We start from the raw sequence: 24970 nt of genomic DNA, 5'->3' as shown, positions 1-24970 counted from the left end.
GCAATTATTATTAGGCACCATCGGTTGGATCAATGCTGTAGGCAAGATCACTCCCATTTTTATTATCTGTGCTACCAGTAACATTAGCACGACTAGCAAAACAGAACATTACTAATTATTTATTACGACTACTCTGACTCTACAGTCGTCAGTACGCCCAAAAATATGAACACCAGCTACATCAAATGTACTTTCAGTACCAGTGTTATTAGCATAATCAGATACAGGTAGTTCTCCTATAATGCCGTAGTTGCATTCCAGTGAAACCTCGCTTCATAGAAAATCGCTTAACAGAAATAATGGGGCCTATGGGAAGAGTGGGGTTAGGGGCAAACCAGCAAAAAATATCACCCACAATCGCTCAAAACACAGCCAAAAGTCAAATGTAAAGTATAGCACAACCTGAATGCAGGTTGAAATTATATTTATTAACAAAACAAAAGTAAATTTAACACAATACTTTTAGAAAATGTAAAAAAGCTACTCTCTATACAGTATCTCCCACAGAAAACTGCTCTTGTCAGCAGCTGACTTTGGCACATGCGCAGAACGCCGCGGAGACATTGGCGCAGGCGCAGGCGCAGAACAGTACAAAGCCCAGCACCAACATTGCGCACACACAGAACAGCGCAGACACCAGTGCATGCGCAGATCAGCACGGATATCGGTGCATGCGCACACCAGCATGGACATTTCAGCGTGGATATCGGCGCATGCCCAGAATGAAATGCGTGAAACCCGCATTATCCCAGAACCACCTGTAGTATCAATTAATCAGTGCTATCACTATCATTGGCACTGTCAGCACCAATGGTTCAATCAGGACCTTTAGCACCATCAGCAAAAACAAAAACTAATTGGTATCACAAATACTTTCAGTATCATCAATAAAGGAAACTATGCTTGTAGATATCTCTGTGATCATATATACCAACATATCCATTTTCTGTGCTTGTAGGCTGAAGATTAGACATCAGTAGTACCAATGAGCCAGAATAAATCAGCACCATACCCAAACTTCATCCTTCTCAGCATTCAAGCACCAAAACAAATACTCGCATCCCAGAGAATGCAATGAATGAGTTTGAGGAGTTAAACCTTGGCAAGTAACAGTGCACAGATGTCAAGAAACATGTGGTATTACCAGAGGAGGAGCACAGACAAGACAGCCATGTAAATTTCATCAAAGAATCTCAGTTACATTAAATAATGCATTTCTGTGCTATTGGCTTTCCATTAAATAAAAGGTAAAAAAACAAATCCAGTTCTGAAGAAGAATCATGCAGGATTCAAAATACACTCGGTTTCCCTCTACATACACTGCCAGACCTGGTGGGTTTTCCTAGCATTATCTGTGTTACAAAATCATATGCTCAGTTTAACTTGAAAGGAGCCTCTTTCAGAAAGATTTGTAATGTAGTCATTTGTACTATTACAACTTGGACCATTCCTTTTAGATGTAGTTTACAGATCAGGTTGGAGGGTATGGTACATCCCTGAGAGAGTTTGCAAATGATTTTTTTTTCCCTGACATGCCATAGTCAGAAAGGGCTTTGACTGACACTCAAAAGTACAACTGATATAGGCTCCCTTAGGAACATGCAGACAAACCTCTGATTATTACTCTACAATTCTTCTTCATTCGCAAACTCCCCAAAAGCTAAAGGTATTTTAACTCAATTCTAATATATTTTTCACTATTGCCAAAGACAAAGTTAAATCCCACAATTTACAGCCTGCCATCATGACCTTGAGCACTGCACGAAAGTTAGATAAATTTCCTGCCCTCACATTTGCTATAGGATCGGCCTGTTGCCCCACAGGAATCCAAAACACAGCTATCTTGTTAGCATTTTGTTTAGAATATATTATTCAGCACCCCACCCCTTCCATTTCCAAATACTGGTCAAAACAGACAAAATTCTTGTGGAAACAAATAATAGCAAGTAATGTTTGTATTTATATATGATCTCCACAGAGACAGTGATTCTCCCTTAAAGCTTTAGGCATTAAAGGGTCTCCAGAAAGGCCAAGCTGAGGTTTAAAACGGCAACACTGAGTTAATGCGCATTTAGCACAATATGGTCAAGGAATTGAAGTGCATACAAGGAACAGCCACCTGATAATTATTAAATGTTTGATTGACAAAGAGTCTGTTAGCCCTCATTAAAGATGAGTTTTGGTATTTTAGTGAGCAGTACTATTGTTAACAGCTTCCCCTAATAATGACCAGTTGCAACTGCAGGTTGTGGCAATTCATGGTCTCCCCGCCCAATTGTTTATTTTGCGTGCTATGGATTCTGTGGATCTTATACATATTGGTTGTGGGTAATTACACTCCCTTTTTAGTTATTTGAGAAAGGTTTTGAGGTGCTTTGATTGCACTTCAACCTCACCTTCCCGATATTTAGAAATCCAGTGCGGAGGGCTACAGGCAAGTGTGAGGAATTCCTCGTGGATATGCTGCTGGGCAAGGCCAAATTGGCTATAAACAAGTCCAGGCAGCAAGTTGTAGGGGGTCATTAATGCTGACTGCCTGCTCCTCTTCCACAGCTATGTTCATGCCCGGATGTCATTGGATAAAGAGTATGTGGTGTTCCCCAATACTCTCAGTGCCTTTACAGAGAGCTGGATACTTCAGGAATATAGTACTTAATTTCCTCCTCCAACTCCATTTTGATTTAGCCCATCCTCCTCTCCCTACTCCCCCTCACTTTTGATGGCTTACATTGCCCTTTTATTGGCTTTGCATATAAATATCTAATTGACTCCATGGGTGATTTACTGGTGACAGTTAATAGCTCAAAAACAAGAAAAGGTCATGGTAATATGGTGATGGGGGAAAAGACCATTCGATTGTGTGTAAGTGCAGTTCCGCATATGAAAGGAAAAGGTAATGACCAGCTGAACAAGAGTAAACACATCAGGATTGTTCAGCAGAGGTGCTCTCATTTCAAATCCACAAACTAACTTAAACTTTTAAATGAACATCTATTTCAAATAAAATCCAAATAACAAATGAATTATTATAATTGTAGTATTGTATTCACTTCAGGGGCTAATGTAAATAATATGAAATCATCTGTGTCTATTGAGCATAAAAACACAATGTGAGTTTTGCAAGCGGGCATCAGAGCCGCCCCGCATTTGCCACGGGACTATGCCTACATCGGTAAAACTATAGGAATTCATTTTGTGTTTTAAACGGCAGCCGCAGCTTAAAACCCACAGAACTCAGCAGCTGCCGGTCCGCCCACGTGACCAGGAGATGGGAGCCAGAGGACAGATCAAATCCACACTAGGCCAGACACTAACCATGACTCATAGACCGAAACTCCGGAGCTAATTAATATGGAAACCCATCTCCTAATCAAATCAAGAGACTGACTGAAACACACTCATATTCATCAATACAGAACCATCCTGACACAAAGGACAGGCATCCACCAGACAGGAACGAACAGACTAATACACAACAGCACCCCAAGGGAACAAAGGGGGGTGCCAGCCTCCAGCCCTCACAGAGAGAGAGACAAGCAGATAGTACCCGGACCCGTTTCCATAATCCAATTCGCACCCTATTGTGTGTACACTGCAACTCTCCTGGGAGGGCAGGAAACCCACCATTTGCACCTACTCCAGCGATGATGAGGAACTATCATCCCATTCATACTCAAAATCCTCACATCCTGACAAAGAAAGGTATATAATGTGTAGTGGCATGCGGGAACAGCAGAACAGCTGAGATTCAGACCTCGGTTGGTCTCTGCCGGTGTTACTGTATCAATAAACGTTACCGATTGTTGGACCGCACTCTGGGCTCGGACTGATATCATTTCATCCACGCTAACAATTGCTACTGAGGTCCGGGACGTGAACGTCCTGGATGTCCAGAATTGCGCACAGCCCGGAGAGGTAGAGGACTGGCTGGCAAAGGGCATAGCCCACGACCCCGATGGAGTGTGGCAGCTCGGCGACAGGGTCGTGGCCCCCGCAGCCATCAGAATGACCTTGATGCAACTACACCACGAGCCAGACCACGCGGGCCGCGACAGAACGCTTGCTAGGCTCCAGACTGACTGGTGGTGGCCTGGCCTTGGCCGCGACGTGGCCAAACACTGCCGCCGATGTGTTGTCTGCGCCCAGCACAACCCGGGGCGGCCCCTACGCATTCCCCTGGCGCACCAGCCACGGCCCAAGGGGCCCTGGGAGAACGTCCAGGTTGATTTCACAGGCCCCCTACCCTCCAGCCGTGGCAAGAAGTATTACCTGGTGATCGTTGGCCATTTCACGTGCTGGATAAAGCCTTCCCTACACGGGACTGAACATCCGCCACCGTGGCCAGAGTGCTGGCCTTCGACATCTTACCGTGCTGGGGGGGTCCCCCTCCAGATTGACTCTGACCAGGGCACGCACTTCACCGGGCGCGCAATGAAACTGGCCTGCCGTCTCCTAGGCATCAGACAGCGCTTCCATGTCCCGTTCCATCCCCAGAGCTCCGGGATGGTCGAGCGCATGAACCGGACCCTCACACAGCAGGGCTGGGTGGACGTTCTGCCCTGCATATTGATGCGCTTAAGGGCCACCCCAGGCCACTCCACTGGCCTTACCCACTTCGAGCTCATGACGGGGAGGGTCATGCGACTACCAGAGAACATCATGGTCGGGGGGGGAGGACATGGCCCCCCTGAGGGACAGGATGACACACTATATCAGGCAGCTGGACGCGCAGCTGCGGGCCTTTAGACAAACTGCGCGCGACCAGCAGGACATTAGGGACCAGACAAAACTTCAACCGCATCTGCCCGCCCAACCCCTTCCCAGCGTTGGGGACAAAGTCCTGGTCAGGGCCGCCCCCGACTGGCCCGGCTTCGGCCCCCGGTGGCTGGGACCGCACGAAATCATCCTCACCAGCGACAATTGCGCCTGTGTTGACATGAAAGGAAAGGGCAGACGGAAACACTGGTCCCAGCTTAAACCCTTCCCTTAAGCCCCGATCGGACAGACACCCCCCCCCTTTTGAATTGACTCTAACCGCCTCCTTTTTCTCCTTACAGCGCGACGGGTGGACCGGTCCGGGGAGGCCTGCTCCTACACACACTAACCCTACACCCTTGTGAAGGGTGCCTCTCTCTCCCTCTCTTCCCACAGATCATGCTTCACCGGTTCACCGCTCTCCTCCCTGCTCTCCTCTTCGCCCTACAACTGATGCCTTCTTTCCCCGAGATACATTACAACTTCTACCGCCACAGTGTTGCCTTCAACATGTCTGACGCCATCTGTATTCCTGCAAGGGACAAGCCCGACGAGATCGATGCGTTCTACAACGCCTGGCTGGCGGTCCTCCCGGGTGTACAGACACTCTGTTTATTCTGCACATCGGAGCGTGACCCGCGGCCGACCTGTCTCCGGCGTGCTGAGGCGATGGACTTGGGGGGTTGCATGTTCGGGACAATGTGTGCTATGCCGGAGGACCTCGCCTCTGCCCCGGCCTTTGATGCTTTCACTTTATGGGATCTGTCTGTTTGCGGGTATTATGAACCCGCCAATGCCGCGGTAATCTCCTTGTATTTGTGCTTTCCATCCGCCCCAATCACACCACCCCCAACCACGACTCCCGAGATATTGCCGTGCCCTGCTCTGGGACCGGGGCCCGTGGGGGGAACTGGTATTGTGGGATGAGGGAGAGGCCCTTTATGACAACGTCCGACACGAGGTCGTACCTGTGCTGGTCAATATATTGGACATCCGGGTACCGGACTATTGCACAGCACAGGTATGCAACCTATACGCCATGATGGGGAAGGAGGTTATAGAGAGAGCCATAGATGCCATGGGGGCAACCCACTACTGGACCGACATATATAACACACACACACACACACACAAAACGACACAGACAGGACATAGCCAACAATGCTCTCACAGGACTCAACACAGGGACATCCGTAGTAAACTCCCTAGACATCCAGAGCCTTAACAAAAAGATCGAGCAACTAAAAGGGGTAATGAGGGACCTGCTACAAAGGTCTCTCACAAATCAGGCAGACCAGGCATTCCTAGGGGAAGAGAGAGCATACATCCAGCTCAATTGCAGACCTGGAAACACACGCCCACACCATTAACCGCCTTATAGACCGGGAAAGAGAAAACACGGCCCATATCCACGAGGGGCAGCTGTGCTATGCATATGGCCTGTGGATGGTAGCCCAGATCCGGCATAATCTTGACCAGGTCCAAAGGGGGGAGGTGCCTGACTGGATCGACAGCGCCAAACTGTCCTCACTCACGGGGCGCTCCGGGCCGCTCGACAGCCAGACTCTGAAGGGTATGACCAGAGTATACCCAGTGATTCCCGACTGTGAGGTCAGTGAGGCGACAGGAGTTGGGATTGTCCTCCTGATCCCCGTGGTCACCTCAGGGTCTGGGCCATTTCCCCTGTTTCACATTGAGAACATCGGAGTCATACGGGAAAACGCTTCCCTCAAATATCGTTTAGCTTACCACACAGCCATATCTCGAAACGGCGCTGTGTACGGGGTGCCGCTTACAGGCTGCAAACGGAGGGGGGCAATTATATCTGCCCTCACCCCTTATGAAGGAGTGAAACAGCGGAATGCGGGTTCAACCGGACACAGGGCTGCACCCTGGAAATCGAACCCACGGGCCCCCACTTCACTAGGGCGGGGTATGGTGGAAGGGGACAGTATTGTGTTTCCACTCTTGAAACCTCATTTTGGTTCAACGGACAGCAGTGCTCGATTCCCCAGCACGAGTTCTGCTTCACCCCCAGGCGCCCGGTCACGATTGGGCAAGCTCCCATCTCAGGGATCCGACAACGGAACCCCGAGTCCATACAAACTACCGACAAATTCAGGGACACCCTCAGGGAACATCAGGAGCCCGAACAAGCCCCCATCCCACATTTGGCCGAGGTCTTACGGGAGCTTAGGACCCGGGTAGGACACTCAGTGAAACTGTACCACCAGTTGCAATCACATATAAAGGACCTAGAGGAGGACACAGAGACAGCTCTGCAGTCCCAGGGCTGGGCACAGGGGGTGTGGGATTGGGGCCTAAACGTAAACATACATCCCTGGATCCGAATCATCTCGCACACCATTGTAGGCATACAGTTACTTCTGGCTCTGGCCTGGCTCCTGGTGGAGTGTCACTCATGCCGTCAGCACAAGAAACGAAAGGCCAGAAAGACCATGCTCCACGCCATAGACTCCTGGTATGCAATCAGGCACCACGAGCTCACAGGGCTCGAGTTAATGTAACCATCTCCCGGGACTATCCAAAGGCCCCATGACTGCAGCATGAAGGCCAGCGGAATGTACCGGGCGAGGAACCGACTTTCAAGATATTGGCATCGGGGGTATGGACATGTCCAACCCCTTGTCGAAAGGGGGGACTGCAAGCGGGCATCAGAGCCACCCCGCATTTGCCACGGGACTATGCCTACATCGGTAAAACTATAGGAATTCATTTTGTGTTTTAAACGGCAGCTGCAGCTTAAACCCACAGAACTCAGCAGCTGCCGGTACGCCCACATGACCGGGAGATGGGAGCCAGAGGACAGATCAAATCCACACTAGGCCAGACACTAACCATGACTCATAGACCGAAACTCCGGAGCTAATTAATATGGAAACCCATCTCCTAATCAAATCAAGAGACTGACTGAAACACACTCATATTCATCAATACAGAACCATCCTGACACAAAGGACAGGCATCCACCAGACAGGAACGAACAGACTAATACACACCAGCACCCCAAGGGAGCAAAGGGGGGTGCTAGCCTCCAGCCCTCACAGAGAGAGACAAGCAGATAGTACCCGGACCCGTTTCCATAATCCAATTCGCACCCTATTGTGTGTACACTGCAACTCTCCTGGGAGGGCAGGAAATGCACCATTTGCACCTACTCCAGCGATGATGGGGAACTATCATCCCATTCATACTCAAAATCCTCACATCCTGACAAAGAAAGGTATATAATGTGTAGCGGCATGCGGGAACAGCAGAACAGCCGAGATTCGAACCTCGGTTGGTCTCCGCCGGTGTTACTGTATCAATAAACGTTACCGATTGTTGGACCGCACTCTGGGCTCGGACTGATATCATTTCATCCACGCTAACAGTTTCATGATGATTCTGGATTAGTGGTGCTGGAAGAGCACAGCAGTTCAGGCAGCATCCAAGGAGCTTCGAAATCGACGTTTCGGGCAAAAGTCCTTCATCAGGAATACCTGATGAAGGGCTTTTGCCCGAAACGTCGATTTCGAAGCTCCTTGGATGCTGCCTGAACTGCTGTGCTCTTCCAGCACCACTAATCCAGAATCTGGTTTCCAGCATCTGCAGTCATTGTTTTTACCTAGTTTCATGATGAGTCAAGTTCCACTGTATGAGCTTATATTAGTAAATTCATTGAACAGATGATAGACATCATTAACACAAGATTATTGCTACATGCATGTTAAAATGCTAAACTCACATGAGACATCCTTTCAGGAAGTCTAGGAAGAGGTTATCATTTGTTTTTAGTACACTGGCAAGCTCCTTGGAATTTGGGCGCCTCTTCTTTCCTTTACTGTTTGTTACACTTTTAGGAAATCCTTTAGAATCTTCAACAGAAAAATAATTGTCAACTAAAACAATATGTTTGAAATTTAAAAAGGAATCATAAATTAAGAGAGCATTGTTTAAGAGCAGCCACAAATAACCCTGTAGTCTTTGTAGCCTTACGTTGTAATAAGTTGCAGTATATGAATTCTTAGAAATAGAAAACCAACTATCAAGTTGAACCCGAAGTTATTATTCAGGTAGAAAAGACACAAGTGCATTGTAATAATGATGTATATTAAAAAATACTTCTGTAAAAGATTCTTTAAAAGTTGAAGAAATTTTACAGCACAGCAGAAAATTCACCAATAGCTTATTTTCCAAAATTGCAGACTATCATAAACTCCACCTTCTGTTACAATGTTATCTGGAGGTCACCATAACAGAGAAAATATACTCTCATTTTCTCTACTCTTTTAAATTGAGTATTCCCTCACTGATGTTGCTGGGAAGGGAGGAAGACTAGAAGTTTGCTCCTGTTGCAGAAAGCCAGCCGGATTTGAGCTCTTTATGCATATTTGTTATGTGCTGAACCAGCAATTGAGCAAACTGCGTCATCAGCCTGAAAGTTCTGCTCTTTATTTGCTCGAGCAGCACGTACCCACCATCAGAAATAACAACAGTCATTTCCCATCAGAAGTTGTGTCAATGGGAAAAAATGGCACCTTATCTTTCCTGAGGACTCCTGGGAGAATAGTTCATTTTCTCATTCACCATTTCGACCCTCTGAACTGCAGGATTAGCTTTTGTCTTTATGTTTTCTACTGTTGATTCAGCAGCTTTTCTCCTGGAACTAGTTATCCCAGTTACCAAGGCTTTTCCTTTGGGATTAAGTTATTATGAAGAACGCAGAGGTCAAGAGCCTAGTACTTAGTTATTGAGAATGAAAAGGAGGATGCAGAATGCAATAAATTGGCCCTTGCAAGAGACATTTTTTTAGCAAGCTGATATGGAATGTCTTCTGATCCAACACATGGTCACATTGTTAATAGTTCTGTTCTTATCTTCATCCATACATTACTTTATAAACACACTCCTAAATTACATGTCTCCTATTCTTACTACAGTCAAACGTTTTTACATACCTAAATAAAAACATATCTAAGTAGTCAACTGTCCTGACCAAGTATTTTTGAAAGTTTTCCACATATGGTGCCCCAGTGTGCCAGACCTCTCCATTGTGCTCCTTAATAAGCAGAACTGAGTGAAAAATGTTCATCATGGTTTTCCTTCCTGAGGCAATTGAGACTGTGACTGCAGAAGCTGAGGATAAGGGATCTGGTTCTTCTTCAAGTGCTAGCCACTACAAGATGTCTGATAGAGGACCAAAAGCTGAGAGATGAATAGTTGAGCAACACTATATCTATGCAAATTTCACAAGATGGAATGCCAAGCAAATTGGTCAATATTTATGAATAACAGATATGCATGATTCAGAAGCATGAGAGAACCTATGTTGAATGTAAAGTCCAACCTGCAGGAGTCATGTGTCCTTCAACTTCCACATTTCTTGTACCTCTCTTGTTCATCTGTCCAATAGTTGATCATATTCATCAAGATAAAACAATGCATGTTGAAGAGAATTTATCTGCTATTCATAGATTTGTTCTTTTGTGAAAAATGTGTAATTCCTGTTGAAGTACCCAACCCACTCAGTCTTCATAAGAGCTTTATATTTCAATAAGGTCATCTCTCAAACCTCTAAACTCCAATAGACATAGGATTAATTTAGGAGGTAAAAACAATGACTGCAGATGCTGGAAACCAGATTCTGGATTAGTGGTGCTGGAAGAGCACAACAGTTCAGGCAGCATCCAAGGAGCTTCGAAAGCTACTTGGATGCTGCCTGAACTGCCGTCCTCTTCCAGCACCACTAATCCAGAATAGGATTAATTTATTCAACCTTCCTTCATATTTGAGTTGGGTGAGCCCTCTCTGAACTGCTTTAAAACAATTATATCTCTTTCTCAAATAAAAAAAAATCAAAACTGTGCACAGTGTTCCAGATGTGATCTCACCACTGACTTGTACAATGGTAGCAAGACAATTTTCTACATTAATATTTAGTTTGCCTTACAATAAATATCAACATTCCATTTGTCTTCCTAATCACATGCTGTACCCATTTACTAACTTTATGTGATTCACGTACTTCTCCCTTTCAAACTGAACAGGAAATTCTATCCTATTGAGATCACTGTCACCTCGAGGCTCCTTTACCATGAAGTCAATCCTTACGTTATGGACCAGAGCAGACCTCCTTAAAGCATTTCTTGAAGGTAGCCCAGACCCTAACTTTTCTTGTTTTAAGTAATTGTAAGGTGGATATTCCAGGAATGATACTGCTGGCTCAACCACTCAGTTTTAAACAAAACCAAATTTATTTACAGACTACTGAATGAAACACAAACAAAAGAGAACCAAATTTAGAATAATATAACAATTTGAAACTCAACCGACATGAAAAAGCAACTTAACAAAGAGCTGTTCCAATTTCCTGCAATATCCCATTTACACCCGTTGGCAAAAAGGTAAATTCAACACAAGTTCTTACAGAGAGAGATTGCAGAAATAGACAGCCAGAAAACCTCTGTTGAATCAGGAAACATTTTTCCCTAGCAGCGTTTCTTTGACTGACAGCGTCAAACAGACTGCTTGCTGAAATCAAACCAAACCAAACCAGAAAAAATCCTGGACTGGGAGAACTTGCCACTCCCTTTTCATTGTATAAGTGTTTTAACAAATACGTAAAAGCCTTCCAGACATATCGGAACCTCTGTCTTTATGACTCCTATTGCAAAAACCAAGGACAGAATAACCTTGTTAAAGGAGCAGCACTGTCACACGTACCCCCTTAAAAAAGAATGAACCATCAATATCCAAAGATGGCTTCACTTTAAAACCACTGAATCTTACACTGTTAATACCCTACAACACATTTTCATTATATTGACTATAAACATGCAAACATGCACTACTAGATTCTGTTTCAGTCCATATATTCCTGCCACTGAACACCTCAATTTCTCATCCAAGTCTCAGTAATGCATTGGCAATCACGTTTTCTCATTCTGCCTCATACACAATTTTCAAAATGAATGGCTGTAACAACAAGCTCTATCTAAACAGTTTGGAATTTTTGTCCTTAAATTTCTCAACAAACTTCAATAGGTTATGATCAGTGTATATGACTGTCTCAGATACACTACTGATAACATAAACATTGAAATGCTGTCACGCCAACACCAAGCTCAAAGTCTCCTTTTCAACTGTCGAATGTTTCCGCTGATGAATGTTCACCTTCTGGTAGAAATATTATTCATTGTCTTCCCCCCGTAAGAGCACAGCACTGACACCCACATCACTTGCATCGATAGCTCCTTGAGTGGCTTTGTGTAATTAGGTGTGACTAATACTGGGGCAGTGATTAACACAGCTTTCAGGCTGTCAAATGCCTTCTGACAGTTTGCTGTCCTGTGAAACTTCTTGTCTTTCTTTAGTAATTAAGTGAATGGAGCAGCCACACAGCTAAAATTTGGTATGAAGTTCCAATGAAATCCACCCAATCCCAGGAATCATAGCACTGCTGTTTTTGTTGCTGGTATGGGAAACTCCACAGTTACCCTTATTTTTGCATCCCATGGGGCCATTTGTCTGTGTTCAATAACATGGCCCAGGATAATGATTTGGGCTTTGGCAAATTCACTGTTAGCCAGGTTTATCACCAAGCCTGCCTCTTGAAGCTGAATGACCAATTCCGATAAATGTTGCAAATGTTTCTTCCACATGTGACTAAACATCACCAGCTTATCAATACAAACTACACAATTGGGTGATGAGGAAATGACCTTATTTGTTAGTCTCTGAAATGAAACTGGCACACTTTTCATACCAAATGATATCACTTTAAGTTGATACAGTCCATTCGATGTTATGAAAGCCAAAATTGTCTGTGCTCTTTTGGACAAAGGTCAATACCCTCTGCTTGGCCCACCTGTTCAATACAGTCTTTCAAATGTAGAATTGGATACGAATCAGACTTTACGCCTGCATTGACTTTGAGATAGTCCACACATAACCATTGGGTACCATCTGGTTTTGGCATCTTTACTATGGGTGAGCTCCAGTCACTGTAACTCGCTTTGATTATGTCATCTTGGAGCTTGCGTTCAATCTCCTTTTGAACCTGTGCCAAATTTAGAGGCTTATGCCTATAAGGATGTTGCTTAATTGGAATAGCATTTCCTATACCTGCATCATGCATTATTAAGTTTGTACCTCACAGTTTATTTCCACCTATCTCCACATGCGATATCAATAATTCTCTCAGGTCATTTCGATTTTCCTCTGGAAGGTAACTCAATAATTTATCGCAATTTTTGACATTTTCCACATTGTCCAATTTAATTTGAGTAGTGTCCAATTCAGAATCCTCTGAACTTGGTTCTTTACTTTGTGTTGTAACCAATAAAACAGTCTCCTTTGGCTTTCCTTCCATGTCAAAATATCTTATGAACAGATTTACATGACATTGTCTGTGAGATTCCTTTCTGTCTGGAGTCCTTATGCAATAGTTCACCTCATTCAAACTCCTTTCAACTTGATAAGGTCCACTAAACCTTGCTTTTAAAGGTTTACCTATCACTGGAAGTAATACTTTATCTTCAATAGCAAAATTGAGAAATTTTGATTTCTTGTCTGCTTCCCGTTTCATTGTCTGCTGTGATACTTTTAAATGCTGAGGTAAAAACAATAACTGCAGATGCTGTGCTCTTTCAGCACCACTAATCCAGAATACTTTTAAATGCTGTCTAGCCAACTCCCCCACTCTATTTAATCATTCCCTAAAGTAGGACACATAGTCCAAATATGTGGTCTCCGAATTATGACTTACTAATGTCTCCCTAATCAATTTTAATGACCCTCTCACTTTATGCCCAAAAGCTAGTTCAAAGGGCTGATTTGGTCGATTCAGTTAGTGCATCTCTGATGGCAAAAAATACAAATGGAATTCCTTTATCCCAATCCTCTGAGTAGCCTTGAGTATAAGACCTCAACATGGTCTTTAATGTCTGATGCCACCTTTCTCGCACCCCCTGTGATTCTGTATGGTATGCAGTATATTTGAATTGTTTTATTCCTAAGCTGTCCATAGCTTTCTTGAATAATTTTAATGTATAGTTTGATCCTTGATATGATTGTATATCTGTGGGTGGTCAATATCTAGTGAAAAATTTGAGTAACTCCTTTATAATCTTTTGGTTGTGATATTGCATAATAGAATGACCTCTGGAAACCAGTGGGACATATCCATTATTGTTCACAAATACCGATTCCCACTTTCTGTTTTAAGTAGGGATCCTACGCAATCAATTAAGATTCTTGTGAAAAGTTCCTCAAATGCAGGAATAGGTATTAAAGGCATGGGTTTTATTACTGCCTATGGTTTCCCAATTGCCTGACAGGCATTTACCATGTATGGCAAAAATTCACCTACATACTTGTGCAGTCCAGGCTAGTAAAAATGTTTTTGTATTTTATCTATAATTCAATTAACCTGTCTAACAGCATAATGGGTCTTTGAAGGTGTGGCATTTAAAACTTCTGAGACGGTGTAAGAACCACCTATAGGGGATTCCAGCATATTTGAACTCCCAGAAAGATCTGAGACAACATTGTCAAAGAGAAGGGTTTGTTTCAGAAATGAACCAGTTTCACTGAAAGAGCCCAGGCAGTATGCAAAATAATTACAGCTGCTGAACTCTGACTTCATGTTCTTTCAACCTCTTCAACTTGGAAAAGAAAATTGACCAGCAAGAAATGGGCTGCCAATGCTAATGGACTAAACTGATTTAAAATTATTCATCAGCATCTACTTTTATTCTTGGTTTCACTATTTTTCCTAATAATGGTATATATTTAAAATTGGAACATGCAAAAATTTTAAAATGCAATGAAATAACCCAAAGTGCTGAAACTTTCCACCTTCTGACTGGCATCAATGATTGTGTCATATTACAAATGACTGTCATCTATACTTTGAAGAGCTTAAAGTAATCTATTTGCATGGGTTAGTTAGTTCTTGAGATAGTTCAAAAGCAGAAAGTTTAGACAGCTTGAACCAACTCAACAGCAGTTTTAAAAGGGAGAAGAGCAGACAAAGGAAGCACATGGTGAGGTCAGTGCAGGAGAGAGAGAGAGAACCTGCACAGTTACCGCCTTTGCTGTTTGAACTCGAGTATCGCTAGACATCGGAGTGCATCTGGGAAAATGAACAAACAGTGAAATTCACAACTAATCTTAGAGGAACTGTTGGGCGAAGTTCACAGCACAGAATCAGATAAGTTGATTGTTGTTTTAAGTCTGTCCAAGAGAAAGCATGTATTAGTGAGTACAGTGGGTTTTTTTCTTGATTATGCGTTTTTGGAGATAAGTCTCTTGATTAAACTTAAAATATAGGCCATAGCTATTAATTTAACCTGGAGCAGTGTTTGTAGAGGAATAAGACAGTGTTATTTTCTGGGTCTGTAGATTGTGAAGGAGCAAAAATGGTCTTTGCAGTGATATGTATTTCTTGTCAGAAATGGGATTTTAAAGAGAGTTTAAGGGTTACTGTGGATTTTATCTGCCATAAATGCTGTTGGATGCGAATCTTATGAGATCAAGTGGATCGGTTGGAGAGACAGATAGAAGCAATGAGGAATTTGCAACAGCAACAGTATGTGATGGATGGCAGTTATAGGAAGGGGGGAAGTCTCAGATACAGTCACATAGATGGGTTAACTCAGGGAAGGGTAAGAGAGGTAGGCAGCTAGTGCAGAAGTCTTTTGTGGAGATACCCATTTCAAACAGGTATGCTGTTTTGGAAAATGTAGGGGGTGATGGATTCTCAGGGGAACGTAGCATGAACAGCCAAGTTTCTGGTATTGAGACTGGCTCTAATGCAATGAGGGGTACATAGGCTTCCAAGAGATCAATTGTGTTAGGGGATTCTGTAGTCAGAGGTATAGACAGACGTTTCTGTGGCCAGCAGAGAAAAAGCAGAATGGTGTCTTGTTTCCCTGGCGCCAGGATCAAGGATGTCTCAGAGAGGGTGCAGAATGTTCTCACGGGGGAGAGAGGCCAGCAGGAGGTCATTGTCCACATTGGAACCAACGACATAGGAAGGGAAGAGGTTGAGATTCTGAAGGGAGATTACAGAGAGTTAGGCAGAAATTTAAAAAGGAGGTCCTCAAGGGTAGTAATATCTGGATTACTCCCAGTGCTACGAACTAGTGAGGGCAGGAATAGGAGAATAGAGATGAATGCATGACTGAGGAGCTGGTGTATGGGAGAAGGATTCACATTTTTTGGATCATTGGAATCTTTTTTGGGGTAGAAGTGACCTGTACCAGAAGGACAGATTGCACCTAAATTGGAAGGGGACTGGAGGGAAATTTGCTAGAACTGCTTGGGAGGATTTAAACTGGTAAGGTGGGGGGTGGGACCAGGGAGATAGTGAGGAAAGAGATCAATCTGAGATGGGTACAGCTGAGAACAGACGTGAGTCAAACAGTCAGGGCAGGCAGGGACAAGGTAAGACTAATAAATTAAACTGCATTTATTTCAATGCAAGGGGCCTAACAGGGAAGGCAGATGAACTCAGGGCATAGTTAGGAACATGGGACTGGGGTATTATAGCAATTATAGAAACATGGCTCAGGGATGGTCAGCTTAATGTTCCAGGATACAAATTGTACAGGAAGGATAGAAAGGGAGGCAAGAGAGGAGGGGGAGTGGCATCTTTGATAAGGGATAGCATTACAGCTCTGCTGAGGGAGGATATTCCCGGAAATACATCCAGAGAAATTATTTGGGTGGAACTGAGAAATAAGAAATAAGATGATCACCTTATTGGGATTGTATTATAGACCCCCCAATAGTCAGAGGGAAATTGAGAAACAAACTTGCAAGGAAATCTCAGCTATTTGTAAGAATAATATGGTAGTTATGGTAGGGGATCGACTGGGACTGCCATAGTGTTAAAGGTTTAGATGGAGAGGAATTTCTTAAGTGTGTACAAGACAATTTTATGATTCAGTATGTGGATGTACCTACTAGAGAAGGTACAAAACTTGACCTACTCTTGAGAAATAAGGAAGGGCAGGTGACTGAGGTGTCAGTGGGGGACCACTTTGGGGCCAGGGACCATAATTCTATTCGTTTTAAAATAGTGATGGAAAAGGATAGACCAGATCTAAAAGTTGAAATTCTAAATTGGAGAAAGGCCAATTTTGACGGTATTAGTCAAGAACTTTCGAAAGCTGATTGGAGGCAGATGTTCGCAGGTAAAGGGACGGTTGGAAAATGGGAAGCCTTCAGAAATGAGATAACAAGAATCCAGATAAAGTATATTCTGTCAGGATGAAAGGGAAGGCTGGTAGGTATAGGGAATGCTGGATGACTAAAAAAATTGAGAGTTTGGTTAAGAAAAAGAAGGAAGCATATGTCAGGTATAGACAGGATAGATCATGTGAATCCTTAGAAGAGTATAAAGGAAGTAGGAGTATACTTCAGAGTGAAATCAGGAGGGCAAAACATGAGATAGCTTTGGCAAATAGAATTATGGAGAATTCAAAGGGTTTTTACAAATATATTAAAGACAAAAGCGTAACTAGGGAGAGAATAGGACCCCTCAAAGATCAGCAAGGCAGCCTTTGTGTGGAGCCACAGAAAATGGGGGAGCTACTAAATGAATATTTTGCATCAGTATTTACTGTGGAAAAGGATATGGAAGATATAGACCGTAGGGAAATAGATGGTGACACCTAGCAAAATGTCCAGATTACAGAGGAGGAAGTGCTGGATGTCTTGAAACGGTTAAAGGTGGATAAATCCCTAGGACCTGATCAGGTGTATCCGAGAACTCTGTGGGAAGCTAGAGAAGTGATTGTTGGGCCTCTTGCTGAGGTATTTGTATCAACAACAGTACAGGTGAGTTGCCGGAAGACTGGAGGTGACAAACGTGGTGCCACTGTTTAAGAAGGGTGGTAAAGACAAGCCAGGGAACTATAGACCAGTGAGCCTGACCTCAGTGGTGGGCAAGTTGTTGAAGGGAATCCTGAGGGATAGGATGAACATATATTTGGAAAGGCAAGGACTGATTAGGGATAGTTAACATGGCTTTATGCATGGGAAATCATGTCTCACAAACTTGATTGAGTTTTTTGAAGAGGTAACAAAGAAGGTTGATGAGGGCAGAGCAGTAGATGTGATCTATATGGACTTCAGTAAGGCGTTCAACAAGGTTCCCCATGGGAGACTGATTAGCAAGGTTAGGTCTCACGGAATACAGGGAGAACTAGCCATTTGGATACAGAACTGGCTCAAAGGTAGAAGACAGAGGGTGGTAGTGGAGGGTTGTTTTTCAGACTGGAGGCCTGTGACCAGTGGAGTGCCACAAGGAACGGTGCTGGGTCCTCTACTTTTTGTCATTTAAATAAATGATTTGGATGCGAGCATAAGAGGTACAGTTAGTAAGTTTACAGATGACACCAAAATTGGAGGTGTAGTGGACAGCGAAGAGGGTTACCTCAGATTACAACAGGATCTTGACCAGATGGGCCTATGGGCTGAGAAGTGGCAGATGGAGTTTAATTCAGATAAATGCGAGGTGCTACATTTTGGGAAAGCAAATCTTAGCAGGACTTATACACTTAATGTAAGGACCTAGGGAGTGTTGCTGAACAAAGAGACCTTGGAGTACAGGTTCATAGCTCCTTGAAAGTGGAGTCGCAGGTAGATAGGATAGTGTATAAGGTGTTTGGCATGCTTTCCTGTTACTTCAGATTACAACAGGATCTAGACCAGATGGGCCAATGGGCTGAGAAGTGGCAGATGGAGTTTAATTCAGATAAAGGCGAGGTGCTGCATTTTGGGAAAGCAAATCTTAGCAGGACTTATACACTTAATGTAAGGTCCTAGGGAGTATTGCTGAACAAAGTGGCCTTAGAGTGCAGGTTCATAGCTCCTTGAAAGTGGAGTCGCAAATAGATAGGATCATGAAGAAGGCGTTTGGTATGCTTTCCTTTATTGGTCAGAGTATTGAGTACAGGTGTTAGGAGGTCATGTTGCGGCTGTACAGAACATTGGTTAGGTCACTGTTGGAATATTGCGTGCAATTCTGGTCTCCTTCCTAGTGGAAATGTGTTGTGAATTTTGAAAGGGTTCAGAAAAGATTTACAAGGATGTTGCCAGGGTTGGAGGATCTGATCTACAGGGAGAGGCTGAACAGGCTGGGGTGTTTTCCCTGGAGTGTCAAAGGCTGAGGGGTGACCTTATAGAGGTTTACAAAATTATGAGGGGTATGGATAGGGTAAATAGGCAAAGTCTTTTCCCTGAGGTTGGGGAGTCCAGAACTAGAGGGCATAGGCTTAGGGTGAGAGGGGAAAGATATAAAAGAGACCTAAGGTGCAACTTTTTCACGTAGAGGGTGGTAGTGTATGGAATGAGCTGCCAGAGGATGTGGTGGAGGCTGGTACAATGGCGACATTTAAGAGGCATTTGGATGGGTATATGATTAAGGAGGGTTTGGCCGGGTGCTGGCAGGTGGGACTAGATTGGGTTGGGATATCTGGTCGGCATGGACCGAAGGGTCTGTTTCCATGCTGTACATCTCTATGACTCTATGACTCTATAACTGAATTAAGCTCATTGAAGACTACAATTTGTATGAAATCAGAACTTTTAAATCAGTACATACTGAACAAGTCACAATAAATAGGTTAAATAAATTTGTAAGAAAAAACTGCCTCTGAATTAGTGAGTTGTGGGTTCAAGTCCCAGTTTGAAAACCTAAAGTGTAATTGTGAATGACACTTCAGTTCATTACAGAGAGTTGTCTTTCAACAAGTGAGGTACAACATCTGGTTCAAATAAAAACAGAATGCTGATGGGATCCAAGGTTTTCTGTGATCTAGGAAGATTGCATTGCAGAGTTCCACATCGTACCACAAGCGCGACAAAGTCCTAACCCGCCCTACTCGGACCACTGCAATATCCTGGAACTCTGGAAAAGTCGTGGAGTTCCAGGAAACTGTCAGACAGCAACTTACTTTAGTTTTCACTGTCCAGGAATGCTGAAGAAGGGAACAGGTATGTCCAACTCGATTTCCTACCAGGTCCTGGTAAAGGAGCTCACAAAATCTCGCAAGATGTTGGGCAAGCAGATCGAGGAGAAGCTGGCCCCAATCTCTACCATGCTGCAGAAGCATGAACAGCAGCTGGGAGACCTGGAGAAAAGGACGGATGAGGTTAGAACACAGAGTCACAGTGTTGGAAGCTGATACTGGTTCCTCCAAGGATAAGATCCAGGCCCTGGAGATGCAGGTCCGTTATTTGCTTGACCAAGTTGATGACCTTGAGAACAGGGGCAGGATAAAAAATATTCGGGTAGTCAGTCTGTTGGAGGGTAAAGAAGGTGAGCGGCTGTTGGAATTTATTGAGGACTGACCGCCAAAATTCCTTAACTTGGAGGCTGGAATAAGAAGCTTGAAGATTGAGAGAGCTCACCAGGTCACGGCATGGAGGTCAGGTCTGGACCAGCACCCTCGTCACTATAGAAATAAAGAGAGAATCATGGAAACTTCCAGAATCCAGGGGAAGGATCTGAAGGCCCTAGTTTACAAGGGCTTTAAGATCATTTTCTCATAGAACTTCTCAGCGGCGGTGATCTGGAAAAGCAATTCCTGTGACAATATCAAAAGAAAAGACTGAGGGAGCACGGGATCCAGTACTCTCTGAGGTATCCGGCTATACTTCAGATTTCCTTAGATTGATCTGTATATCTCTTTGACATGTCGGAGAAGGCAAGAGACCTTGTGGACAAATTAACTTAATCTAAACAATTTAGTTTATACAAAAATAGTGTCGTTTGTGTATGTCTTTACTTTTCTTTAAAAAAAAGAGGAAGTCCGGTCGGGGCTTCATTTTCCTTTTTTTAAATTGGTAATAATCTGGTTTAAACTATGCTCAGGAGTGGTTTCGATTTGTACTTTCAATTTTTAATTTAAGTAATACCAAAGAGTGGGTGGGATACTTACCTTGTTTTTCAAAATTTCTTTGTTCACATTGTTATTTTGTGGTGTATTTTCTTTCTTTTCTGCTTGTGTTTGTGGTGCGGCTCTAGCTAGGAGGAGAGAAAATGGTTGGGATGGCTAGATGCCTACTTAAGGGCTGTTTATGCCTGGTTCAGGTATTTAAATGCCCTGGTGCAGTATTGGCAGCGGGATGGTAAGTTGGGTTTGGGGATGTGTAGATGCTCTCTTTGGGCAGGGGGTGAGTTCCCCTATTCAGTGCCATTGGTACTTTATATGTTGGTTTATGTTTTGGTTTTTGCTTGATATGGTCTTTGATAGCTTTATAGGTTTGTGAAATGTATTGGTTTTAGTTTCTGTAGCTTTAATGATCGATGGATCTTGTGATACTAAGGCTCGGCGATTTGCCATTTGAGTTCCTCCTCTCTTGAATCTAAATGTTACTGCAGAAGGTTATGTCTAATGACTTGATTAAATGGTGTACCTAGAACATCAAGGGGAGTCACACACCAATTAAGTGAAAAAAAGGTACTTTCAAGTCTTAAAAAGAAAAAGGAGGATACTGCTTTATTACAGGAGACACACTTGAATGATAGGGACCATTTGAAATTATAGCAGATGGCTTTGATCAGGTTTACTTTGCATCTTTTAATACCAGAAGTAGGGGAGTAGCTATATTGGTAAAGAGGAATCTCCCATTTAAGTTACTAGAGTGTGTTAAAGACACACACAGGAGGTTTGTAATCCTCAAAGCCCTGATAAACGGGGAAGAATATGGTGTTTTAAATGTTTATTGCCCTTCGGCCCATCCCCTCAAATTTCTGGTAGATGCGTTCTCTAAATTGATCAGCCTTGAGTCACGGCATATGATTATAGGGGGAGATTTTAATTGTCTTATGGATCCTATGGTAGGCAGGTTGCCTACCATACCCTCCCGATACCCTCTGTACAAACTAAACAATTAGTGGATTTGTGTGGAGTTAGGGTTGGTGGACATCTGGAGGCATCTCCACCCTACAGATGTTTTTCCAATCCACACGGGTGTCACACCAGGATTGATTTTTTTTCGACACTTGTGGCAACCCTGGACTTGGTGCCATCTTGTACAATTGGTAATATTACCATCTCCGATCATGATCCAGTGTACCTGTTGGTTAAGATTAAGGACGCTATAGTGGGCCTGAGGCATTGGTGAATGGATCACTTTATCCTTGAGGATAATAAGTTTGTGGAGTACTTCTGTCAGGAATTTAGGGCGTTGCTAGACATTAATTCAGACTCGGTTAGTAGCCCGTCCATCCGTTGGGAAACTGCCAAAGCCTATGGCAGGAGGCTAGTTATTTCCTACTCTGCTAGTAGGAAGTGGCAGAAGGGTGAGCAGCAACGTCTTCACGAAGCAGGGTTGAAGGCAGCCGAGAAGGCTTACTTTGACAGGCCCTCATTGGTCAAGCTGCAGAGGATTATGACGCTGTGGTCTAAATTCCATGTTCACACAGACAACAAAGAAGGAGTTTACTTTCACAAAACAAAGATTATATGAGCATGGTGACAAACCAGGCAAATACCTAGCGTATCTCACTTGGAAAAGGAGTGCTCCTCTAGCCATTACGTCGATTAGGGAAGGGTCTGTGAACCTAACATGTTATTCCAAAAAGATTAATGCAGCATTCCAGAGATTTTACTCTGAATTATATCAATCTGAGGGTTGTGAGGAGGGGAGGGCCAAAATGGAGACATTTTTCAAGCAACTGCAGCTCCCGGGCGTGATCCCCGCACAAGAGTCTTTTCTCAAAGCTCCCTTATCAGAGCAAGAGATGCAGGAGGCTGTGAAGCAGCTTCAGTGTGGAAAGGCACCCAGTCCTGATGGACGTCTCAGTGAATTCTATAAGGAATTTATAAGCATATTGTCAGGCTCGATGCTCAACATGTTCAATGACTCGTACAGTCATGATTGTCTCCCGCCATCTCTAAGAGAGGCCAATATCTTGCTTGTTCTTAGAAAAGGGAAGGCCCCAGAGGACTGTGCTTCTTACAGGCCCATTTCATTCTTAAATGTTGACTTTAAAATCTTCTCTAAGACTCTTGCGTTAAGGCTGGAAACTGTAACTTTCTATTATTAAAGAGGACCAGACGGGCTTCATAAAGGGCCGCAGATCCTCCAATAATGTTAGGAGGCTGCTTTATGTAATTCAAGTGTGTCAACCACAGCCAATACAGGTTTGGTGATTTCTCTAGATGCAGAGAAGGCATTTGACAGAGTTGAGTGGCCATACCTTTTTTATACTCTAGAGCAGTTAGGCTTGGGCGAAGCCTTTATAAGATGGGTAAAGATTCTCTACAGTGACCCTCTCCCTGTGGTCATCACCAATAGAGGTACAATCAAGCAATGTTTGCATTTTTAGCAACAGCTGACAGGGCTGTCCCCTTTCACTATTGCTTTTTACACTGGTGACTAAACTGTTGGGGGAGGGCATTCGTAGGGATCCCAATATACCGGCTTCAGAAGTGGGATTAAAATTATGTAAGATTTCATTGTATGTGGACGATGTCCTAATTTTTCTTTGTCAAATGCAGCAGTTTCAGCTCATTTGGCACCTTTTTGGGGTACAAAATTAATTTTGCAAAATCAGAGGCTATGCCTATGGGTTGTCTTATAAGGTTGCTAGATCTTGAAAGCGAACCTCAATTCCCATTTTAGTGGTCACGGGGGGATGAGCGGGGTATTATGTATTTGGGCATATTTATCACTCCTGTTCTTGATCAGTTGTTTAAAGCTAATTTTGTTCAATTATTCGACAAAATCACGCAACACTTTCAATGATGGGATGTGCTCCCGGTCTCATGATTAGGTCAGATAGCTCTTATTAACATGAATACTCTCCCCAGTTTGTTATACCCTATTTGGATGCTCTCCCTAATTTTCGGCAAGTAAACGTTCAGGAGACTGAACGGCTGGTTCAGCTCTTTTATTTGGCTTCGTACGCGGCCCCTTATTAAATTAACTAAACTGACATGACCTCATGGACTGGGGGAAGTGGATCTCTCGTACATTAAAAACTATCAACTAAGCTCGCTTTTATCTTGCGTGAGTGATTGGGCTTGTCGGGATCCTTTTTTCAGTATGGTTTGATATTGAAACCTCTCAGGCAAAGTGCTCCTTCACTAGTTTGCTGTTTTTGGACAACATGAGGACAGTGAAAGAATATTGCCATAACCCAATAATTATCAATACTGGTAAAGCATGGAGGGCAATTCGGCAGAGGAAAGACAATATTGGTAAACATCTTTTCTTACACCTATGGTGAGTATGCCGGGTTTTCAACCAGGGATGATGGATTCAGGATTCAAACATTGGGCAACTAGGGGTATGTCTTGCATGGGCGATTTATTGGAGGGAGACACAATGATGTCTTTTGATCAGTTAGCGTGGAAATACAAGCTATCTAATGGGGACCTCTTTTGTGTTTTTCAAGGTAGGGATTTTATTCAAAAAAAGACTACAGTTTTGACTGATCCCTACAAATCTGACATAGAGGTGGGTGCTCAGTGTTAAGAGTACACTTTCTGTCAGCACTTCATATCATCAGTTAGGGGGGTGGCCCCTCAGATGAGTTTGATCCACTTTGCAGGGTGTGGGAGAGAGAGCTAAGCATTCAGGTCTCCTCAGAGGCATGAGAAGATATTTGGGAAATGCAAGAAAGACATCCATTTGCAATAGGACCTATGCTTTACAGTTGAAGTTTCTCCACAGGGTCCATTTGGCTCTGGATTGTTTGTCAAAATTTAAACCAGAGTATCTTCAACATGTCCCAAGTGTAAAGTTGGTATGGACACTCTTACCCATTGTTTCTGGTCTTGTGGTAGGTTTCAAACGTACTGGAGTGCTGTGGCAGGTGCAATGTAGGGGATTTTGGGTGTAAGAGTGGAGAAGGATCCGATCTCTCTTCTTCTTGGCCTGCCCAGTGTATTCCCTGTAGATGCACATAAGAAATGACTTTTCAACATCCTCACTTTCTGCACAAGAAAGAATATCTTGTTAGATTGGGTGTCCGAAAATCTCCCGGGCCTGTCGAGTTGGCACTAGATTGTTACGGAGCATATCCCCTTGAATTTTCCTACAAGTACGGTACACCACAAAACTGAGAATTTTTGTAGGACATGGCGGCCCTTTTTGGAATACCTGGATGCCACACCAATAAGGGCTTTTATATAGCCGTAACATTTGTGCTTTACAAGTCTAATATCCAGAGAGGGGGAACTGTGAA

At 43.6% G+C, this 24970-nt stretch overlaps 1 protein-coding gene across 1 annotated transcript in view; it reads right to left on the bottom strand.

The window, feature by feature from the left end:
• The window catches only part of dyrk4 (dual-specificity tyrosine-(Y)-phosphorylation regulated kinase 4), an 80274-nt gene that overhangs the window by 4899 nt on the left and 50405 nt on the right, over nucleotides 1-24970 (bottom strand). The window contains 1 exon segment of the mRNA XM_072562077.1: nucleotides 8504-8633. Within this exon segment, the coding sequence (XP_072418178.1) occupies nucleotides 8504-8633 (130 nt within the window).

Source organism: Chiloscyllium punctatum, chromosome 44, assembly GCF_047496795.1.
Source record: "Chiloscyllium punctatum isolate Juve2018m chromosome 44, sChiPun1.3, whole genome shotgun sequence".
In the NCBI taxonomy this organism is placed as follows: Eukaryota; Metazoa; Chordata; class Chondrichthyes; order Orectolobiformes; family Hemiscylliidae; genus Chiloscyllium; species Chiloscyllium punctatum.
Note: the sequence above shows the minus strand (reverse complement) of the source record. Positions and strands in the feature narration are given on the sequence as shown.